The sequence below is a fragment of the Gymnodraco acuticeps genome, unplaced genomic scaffold (genome assembly GCF_902827175.1).
Source record: "Gymnodraco acuticeps unplaced genomic scaffold, fGymAcu1.1, whole genome shotgun sequence".
Classification (NCBI taxonomy): Eukaryota; Metazoa; Chordata; class Actinopteri; order Perciformes; family Bathydraconidae; genus Gymnodraco; species Gymnodraco acuticeps.
In genome coordinates, this window is record NW_022989876.1 from 199058 (window position 1) to 208214 (window position 9157).

Sequence of the window (9157 nt, forward strand, 5' to 3'; positions counted from 1 at the left end):
TGAACAAGTCTGCATATTTGAAATAAACTCAATTTTATTAAGTATATGACCAGTGGCGACTGGTCATTAGGGGCACAGCCCCATCTAGTGTCAGCAGAAAGTATTACAAATAATGATAACAACAAAATGCAACAAAAAAAATAAAAATATTTTAAGATCATATTTAATCATCTGATTCGTCTGTACATTGCTGTTTTAGTCTGTGTTCTTCTAATTAGTGTCTAGTGTGTGCCGATTGAGCTGTTTAGAGCCATGTGGGACAAAACCCGATCATGCCCCTCCTTCTCACTGTCTAAGTGAACGGTGACTGTAAAAATGACACTGCGCATGCTCAGAGTATTGTCCTATTTAATGTGTGTGGCAAAAAAAAAATGACAATAGGGGCACTGAGCTGCCATCCCCACCATACATCATTTCACATAATTCAGAGCAGATTGGCTGTAAGTACGTGTGCCGCGAAAAGTGTGGTGTGTGAAGAGGAGGAGAGCTGCAGTGACGCATCCTAAAACCCGGAAGTAAGCTGCGCATGGCTTCCCTCCACTAAAAAGCAATGATATTTCTCCATAGAATTTGAGAAAATAGCTCCAAACGTACCTGTTAGATAAATGCACGTTTTGTTCAGCCGGATAATATCCACATGTTTGCCCTACTTTTATCATTTTCGAATCATAAATCTATCGATTAGATTTATGATAGACTTTTGAAACTACAAGAAGATAAGGAGGACTTTTACAAAAAAGTAATAGAGATTTTTGTCCAGAAGGATAGGCAAATGGACTTCATCTTCAAGTCAAGGTAAGACCGCAATTTTATTGAAAATGGGATCTTACTAAGAGAGAACAATTCAATATTTAAATGATAAAATTACATTTTTTGGGTATCCTTTTGTTGAACTGTCTGTTTAAAATTAATCGAAGCATCAGACAAAAAAAGCTTATATTTATTTTCATTTAGGTCAAAATATAATATTTGTAAACCTGAAGAGTCAGTGTCAGTGCCTCACCAGCCATGAACCTCACTGCACGTCACTGCAGAAGCTTATATATAGACATCTAAGTTTGTTATGCCCCACCACTTTTGGACATATAAAAACGCCACTGTATATGACACATTACTGTAAAAAAATATGCACACAGTATATCTTTATTGAAGTGAAAGGACAGAAGTTGTATTATTGTGTAAATATGTGCAATGGTACAAATAATAATAATAATAATACATTTATTTTGTAATGTACCTTTACAGGTGCTCAAAGTCACTTTACAGAGGTAGTGAAAAAGGACAACAAATAAATATAGTAAAAGTCACATTAAATTCGAGCAATAAAACAACAATCACACATTGCCAGTTTGAAGAGGTGAGTGCAAACACTGAGTGACACATGAAGACTGGAAATCCCTGACACTTTAATTCATGAAAGATGAGTCTCTTCCTGCCCCTCCTCTCTCTCTCTCTCTCTGGGTGTGGCACTGATCGCTCCTCATACTCCCGGAGCAGCAGCGTGGTAAACACTCTCTCCGCTCTGAGGCTCCACAGCTCCGGCTCTCTCTGCTGCTCCTACCCGACCTGAGGCCGGGGACATGAGCTCCACTTGCGCCCTTCACATCGCACCGTGAACGGGCTCTGTTTACCGGACACTCAGGACACCGTGCCCCGGTGTTTACAGCTCGGTGTCGGACCCCCTTTACCCCTATTCACCGGGACCATGGCGGAGAGAAGTGGCCGGTTGAGTTTCGCCGGCAGCGGGGCTCTCAACAGACCGGTGCCCATGAACCTGTTCGCCACATGGGAGATCGACGGCTCCTCCCCGAACTGCGTCCCCAGGTAAGGTGCACCGATCCCCGGCCTTTTAACTTTAAGGTGCAGCTGTCATCCTGCAGCCGCTAACCTGCAGCTGCACGGCGGCTAGCTGCATGATACCGGGGAGGGGAGGGGGGGCATGCAGGCCTGCAGAGGGCTCGTGCACCCATCTGCACCGGGAACATGCAGTCATTAACATGCGTTTAAAGTGGCGTAGCACAGTAAACTCATAACATGCACGATAAAGGTGTTTCCTGGCAGTTTATTTTTGCATAATGAATTAAGTGCTACATTATACATGTTTTTACCATCCCTTCTCTACTGTAGTTGAGTTTAACCAGTTTTGCCAGAGTTTATTTGATTGTTTTGTATTATTATTTACTTATTGGTTTGTATATGACCTTTGGGGCACTTTTTGACTCTTTTTTTGTTGTTATAATCTGTGTATCACATATAGCTAAATAAATATGCATATACAGTTTGGCTTTACACAGACAACACATAAACAAACACTGATTAATAATAATAACAACAACAACAACAACAACAACAACAACTATAAAGGTGTTTATTACTACTACTTGTATGTAGTTCATCTAGGAGTTTGCTTGCTGTAGTAAAATCCCTTTTATTTGCCATTTTTGGTGAAGTTAACTCTGCTTTCATTACTGTCATTGAGCTCTGCATACATATTTGTTTCATATATTCATTTTTCATTTACATGTGAACAAGTGGGAACTTTTTTACAATTAACTCAATTAATGCCACATTTAGTTATATATTAAAAAAAAAATGTTTTATTAAGTTTCACATCGCTTAAAAAAGGGAATACGTTTTGGCTTCTCAACATCGACAACTGCTAAACTCACATTATTCTGCTTAGTTTGTTGGTAGATTGTTGTTGTTTGACATGCGATATGACAGCGTTCAGAAAAAAACAAGACTTTAAAAAATCTATCACAATGCCATTTTCCCAATAATGATTCCGCATCTCTTTTTGCAGGCAAAGAATACGTTTTTTTTAAATTATATTTTTAGTTACCTTGTCATTTTAATCCTTTTTTACTAAGTAGTTGGCACTTCATCATTACCAAAACTATATTTCTTACAATTTATTTCCCTCTGCTGTAGTTTCCAGTGTTGGTCCATATGTTATCAATGTCTTAGTGGAAACGTGGCATATTATACATTATAAACTCCACTTGACTCCTAGCTGCTGTCAGATTTGTGTTGTACCTGTGGGGAAATGAGATTTAGGGTATATGTGTGTGTTTTTGAGAGTTATTTTAAAGTGATGACTGTCTCTGCTTAGCCTCTTTCTATCCTCTTAAGTTAGTACCATCAATGGGTGTCACATTGCTTGGCTTTTAAGCTGAAATAAGACGTCCAGGAATAAAATATCTGTGATGTTTTTCAGCAAAGCGTACAAGATGTTTCTGCAGGGGTCAATCCTCCGTGACCCTGCTCGTCTTTTAGCGTCATGCACAGAACAGGATTTGATTAAATACAGACTTCATTTCCTGTATTTGTCAGTAAATCTCAGCGGTGTCTGCAGCTCTGCATCGAGCGCCGTCCGTCAGACCGCAGGAGGAACGCGGTTTGTCAGATCAGTGTTTCATTCAGAGATTCAGACTCTTTAAGTGGATAAATAAACTCTCTGCTGTCCTTCAGAGGAGGATCTGTTCCTCTGTTTCACTGTCACTGCTCACTTCTCTCGTGAAGGGATACTGTGGATGTTTTGTGGCGGTTTAACCCTCCTGTTATCCTCAAATTTACTTTACACCCTTCATCCTCTGGGATCAATTTGACCCCAGTAGTTTAAAACTCAAGACAATGATCATATTCCAAATTGTAACCACTCTTGTGCTTTAGGTATCTTAGTTTGACTACCTAAATATCCATTTAAATAAAACATTACCCTGACCTTCACCCCCACAGACCCCTTTATACATCCAGAATTCTTATTATGTTACTATCAAACATTATATAAATCACCATAAAATCTCACTGACTGAAATAAAATGTTAAAGTCAGATCTTTTTGACGTTGTTAAAGGACCAATAACTAAACCAGAGGGTAGTTTTGTTTTACAATGATACATTTGCATGTAATAGTCACCTCAATATCGTCCTACACAAGCAACACAAATATGTGTAAAATATTGACATTTTTCTATGTTTTATACTACTAAAACATCCTGGGGTCAAATTGACCCCAAGGAACACCGATGCGTACAAAGTGCGTACAGGACATTTAAAAAATATCTTCATGTTGATTTTATGTTTACCCATTAGTCCTCACTAAATTAGGGAAAGTCATGAAATACTAAGCAAAAAAAAGAATGTGAACAATTTTTTTTAGATACGTTAAACATTGAATAACAGGAGGGTTAACTTCCTAACCATAGTCAGTGTATCACCTTTATTCAAATATATTTCCATACCAATATCAGTTTGAGTGTACGCAATGTTTAGAATATTTGCACCGCATTGCCTTTCTGATGTAATCTTTGCATTACACTTTGCAAAGCCACCAGACTCCATTGGAAAAAAAACATGAATTTATTCTTGCAGAACACAGGGGATAGATTTGTGACATTTCAACAATAAAGTTGTAATATTTGGGGATTAATACGTGATTTCTGAGTTACTTTTCCAAGCAAAAGTCATGATATCTCTAGAAAATATCCAGAGATTGCGAGGATAAAGTCGTGACATTTTAAGCGCAGCATCTGAAGAATAAAGTCCTGACATGTTGGAAATGAAACCGTAACCTATCCAGGATACGGTCGGGAAATGTTGAGAATAAAGTCATTATTCAACCTAAACAAAGTACAGACATCTCGAGAATAAAGTTGGAATTTATTTTAAATTAAGTCCCATCAGTACATGAATAAAGTCATGACTTATTTGAGGAAGAATCTCCAGAGATTCAGATCTGCTAATATCTTTTTTCTTTGAACCCTTCCACCAATATTCATACAAATGAGACGGGTAGTTTTTCTGTAATCCTGACAAACCAAACCGATCATATCACCTCTCTGGTGGACGAGAATATTTTATAATTAATTTCTAAAATTAAGCTTTACAGCGTTCAAAGAGGTGAAGCAGAAAGACATTTGTTCAACATGTTTTTAAGACCTCAAGGACAAACACAGTGGGTGTTTCTCAATGTCGAGGACGCTTCCTTGGTAGCACATGTCTTCCGAGTCACTTCCTTCAGAAGCTAGGCAAGAATCCTTCCGGGCATTCGGAAAACGAAGAGTGGAACAGGCGAGCAAGTGTGCAGGTGTGCGTTATATGAGAGGCCCGCCTTACATTTTCCGCCACAGATCTGGGGAAATTGGTCCGTGCGCAAAGCATTGTGGGGATTTTAAGACCGCGGAGGATACACATGTGCAGCCTCGAAACTTCCCGCAACGAAGGACGCCGGCCTCGGTAGAATTCCAAGGAGCCTGGACATTGGAACAGTCCTTCGGCGGGACTCGATGACGTAGCATCCTTGAAATAGTGGCTCTGGAGCATCCTTCCTTGACATTGAGAAACACCCAGTGCTTCAGTCACTTTGGATATACATGATTTAAAAAAAACAAATTTAAGGATAAAGTTGCCAAATCCCTAAAGATTCAGATCTGCTCATGTTTTCTTTAGACCAAGCCACCTTCCACCAATCCTCATGAAAAGCCTCAGTGGAGATAAATCCTGTTTTTGCAGATTTTGTCTCTGAAGCTCATCATACAATCTGTGCAGAGATCAGTGTTTTCTCACACTGAATTCACTCTTAAATCTGTTGTAGGTTAATTATTCTCACACTCAGCCAAATGCTCACTCATCAGAGCGGCTGGTAACATATTGATGCTTCAGTTTGTAATGAATCATTTATCTGGACTCATATATAATCACGTTAGTGTGCCAGCAGCAGTCTGTGTTGTGCTGCCGTGTTAAAAGGATGCTTCAACATTTTACGGACATTTGCTTTCCTTTATTAGTTGGATAAAAACATCGATACCACTCTCATAACTGAAGCTGCAGATCAATTTTGATCCACGCCAAGAAATACTCCTTGAACTGCAACTAGATTTTTTTACGGATTAAACAAACAAAATATACATTTATGAGGCTCTTGAGCAGGTTTCACCTTCAGATAGAGCTATGCTAGCCGTTCCCATCCGCTTCCAGTGTCTATGCTAAGCGAAGCTAACAAACTTGTGGCTACAGTTTCATATTTAACCTACATTTAAAAAAATACTTAGTGAGAATTGTCAGGTCATAAATGAAGTGTGAATTCATGTAATTCTTAGTTTGTCAAAAAGACATGGACGTCAAGTTTTCTTTGTAATTTAGTTTAAAGTAAATATAAAAAGACAAAGACTGTGTTTTTAAGGCAAGACACTACAGGTTGATGTTACTGTCTAAGACCCCATTTACACGGGAACGTTTACGCACCGTATGCGTTTTCAAAAAAGTCTTCCGTTCACACCTATGGTTCACACGCATTCGATTCATGTAACGTGTCCGTTCACACGAGACCGCTGGAAACTCTGGAAACGCTGTAGTACATAGGCCTGTAAGTGGCGCTGCTGCCGCCACAAAATACACCAAAATCAGCGAAGAAGACCCCGGAGCATGGTTGCCATGGTTGCCCTTCTGTTTATTCTCCGCGGTGGACGGCGTGTTCTCCTGCTGTAAATCTCTCCGGTAGTCCACCAGCAGATGAAAAACCCCCACCTCTCCGCCTCTTCCAACGGACGAGGGGACCGTGCGGCAGAGTTTCCGTTAACATTTTCTTTCGCCGGTCAACATGTCCGTTAAAGTTTAAATCTTCCGTACAAAATTAGAAAAATGCCGGTCAGAGGTCTTCTTTGTTATTTATTGAGCTTTAAAACAAATTGATAACGACTCTATATAATAATATAATAATAATAAACGGAGTCTCTCTTTTCCTCCCCCTCTTCTGACAGCCCAGCAGCTGATCTCTGAGCAGGAGAGGTGGGGAGAGGGAGGCGGGGCTATTTCATCGTTATCAGGAAATGATCGTAGGGCGTACACACGGAGCCGTTTGCCCCCCCAGAGCGTTCCGTTTGCAAATCTATGCACCTTGGGACCCGTTATCGTTTGCGGGGTCCGTTTCTATCGTTTTGTTACGGCCTCGTGTAAACGAAAGGGCTATACGCAAAAGAAACTATGCGGATACAACCCATATCGTCCTCATGTAAACGGGGTCTAAAGTGCTAAATATCAAGTGCTTTTATTGTGAAAGGGTGGAAAGGAAAGCTGACAGAATAGGATCCTCAAGAGAACTAAGATAAACACATTAAGCAATCATCATGTGTCTATAAATATAAGCATCAAACTCAAATGAAAGTACTGAGTAAGGCGTTTTTCCTCAGTATTTCTGCAGTGGGCAGCGGTTGCATTTCTGCACATCAGCCCACAGGCGGGGGGGGATCTGGGGGTTTGAAGGGCCCTCGAGCAGCAGCTGGACGTCGTGTTTCAGGCTGAGAGACGTCCCCTCGCTGCAGAGACACTCGCTGCTTTGTGTCCTCGCTGCAAACACTGCGGGAATTTAGAGTAGGAAGAGGAGCTTTGTTTCAACTTCTGCTGTTCCTGTTCTCTAGCAAAGTTCGGGAGTTTAAACATGCTGTTGATAGCAGATTTAAACTGTCATAGATTAGGGTGCTTAAGGAAAAATTAAAAGTTCACCATCTCAGTTATTAGAATGATGAAACAGCTTTTCAAGAAGTCTCTGAAATAAACGGCATGGGGGATAAATGCTCCCTGGAAGGTTAGTGCTGGTAATGGGGATGAGATTTCAGACGTATATCAAAAGATACAACGCTCCTCGAATGGATCTGAGGAACTTTCATATGTTCTTGTTGCTACTGTATTCCCTCTTTAATAAAAGAGACATATTTCTTTGATTTGCAAATAGGGTTGCAAAATTCCGGGAATTTTCAAAAATGGAAACTTGCCTTGGGAATTAACGGGAATTTATGGGAATAAACTGGGAATTTTCAAAATTGAAGGTTGGCTCTTCATAGGAAACTTAAATATAGTTGGGGAAAGTATCTTTTAGCATAATCTTGACTAAAACAAACAGATGCCATTCAAGTACACTTGAATATCCATGCCATAGCACACTGCTTACTGCATGGCTATTGAGACCACACCCTACAGGCACTGTGCATTCCTCCATCACATGCACACAGGATTTCTAGAAGACTGGATCACACTTTTGAGCCCAAAGCAAAAGACAAATGAAGCCACATCTTTTCATTTAACATTTTGAATGGGACTTTGTGGGGATTTTTGTTCATTTTTTAATGAGTGGGGTTGTGGGGGGATGAGTAATATTTAACTCAACATTCCTGTTTTCGTTCTTCAATGAAACAAATAATTGTTCAATAAAATAATTAAAACTTGTTCTGTTCTACTTTAAAAAAATGAAAATCTGTTGAAATGTCATGTTTTTTGTTTAATTTTGCATCGAATATTTCCAAAATTGCCCAGCTTAACTTCCCGTGGAAACTTTCCGGAAAGTTTCCGCCCCTTTGCGACCCTATTTGCAAAGTATCTGTAGTATTATAGTAGTAAAGTAGAGTAATAACAGTCACTTTTGGCCCCATGTCCTTTTTCATATTCTGTATTTTTACACTGCAGTTTTAAAAAGCTGCACGATTGAGTCCTAAAACCCTGACATTACTCAGCATTTGATCACTTCCTGTCCTCTGCTCTGGAGGTCAATGTCTTTGACATTTTGTTATAAATCAACAGTTTATACAAGAACAGCTGAGGCAATTAAACAATTAACAGCTTGAAAGATAATAATACAACTGGAAACATTTTTGTTATTTATTTTTGAATAATTTTGAGCTTTTTGGGTGCATACCTCACATTTAGCTGATTATACTCACTTAACTAACGGTCCCCTATTTTACTGTTTTTCATCAATATATTATAGCTCTCAGATATATACAAAACATGTCTCTGATTGGCTGAAACCCCAAACAGATCATTGTAGCATCCCATAATCCCCTCTGTTTCAGCCCTGTTTCCAAAGTGCTGATTCTCTGTCTGTTACTTTAGATCAGTGGTCACCAACCTTTTTAATCCCAAGGTCACCGACCTCGGCCTAGGTGAAAGGCGAGATCTACCTATTGCAGAATTGAGTGAAAAAGACGGCCCAGACAGTGTTTCCAATTTGAGGCCTTTTATAGGCGAATTGCATCTGAATTACTGTTACGATGAAGGCTCCATAATCAGCTCACGGCATATAGGCAGGGGTAAAGTGCTATTTTTTATGAGTGGGGGGCGGACCTCACCTCCTCTCTCTCCCTCTCCCCCCTCTCTCTCTCTCT

At 39.8% G+C, this 9157-nt stretch overlaps 1 protein-coding gene across 5 annotated transcripts in view; it reads left to right on the forward strand.

The window, feature by feature from the left end:
- Positions 1-1500: 1500 nt before the first annotated feature.
- pacs2 (phosphofurin acidic cluster sorting protein 2) overlaps positions 1501-9157 on the forward strand; it is an 86009-nt gene continuing 78352 nt past the window's right edge. For all 5 annotated transcript variants that reach the window (XM_034197713.1, XM_034197737.1, XM_034197730.1 and 2 more), the window contains exon 1: positions 1501-1824. In XM_034197713.1, coding sequence (XP_034053604.1) covers positions 1706-1824 — 119 coding nt within the window. In that variant the 5' untranslated portion in view covers positions 1501-1705. The remainder of the gene's footprint in view (positions 1825-9157) is intronic.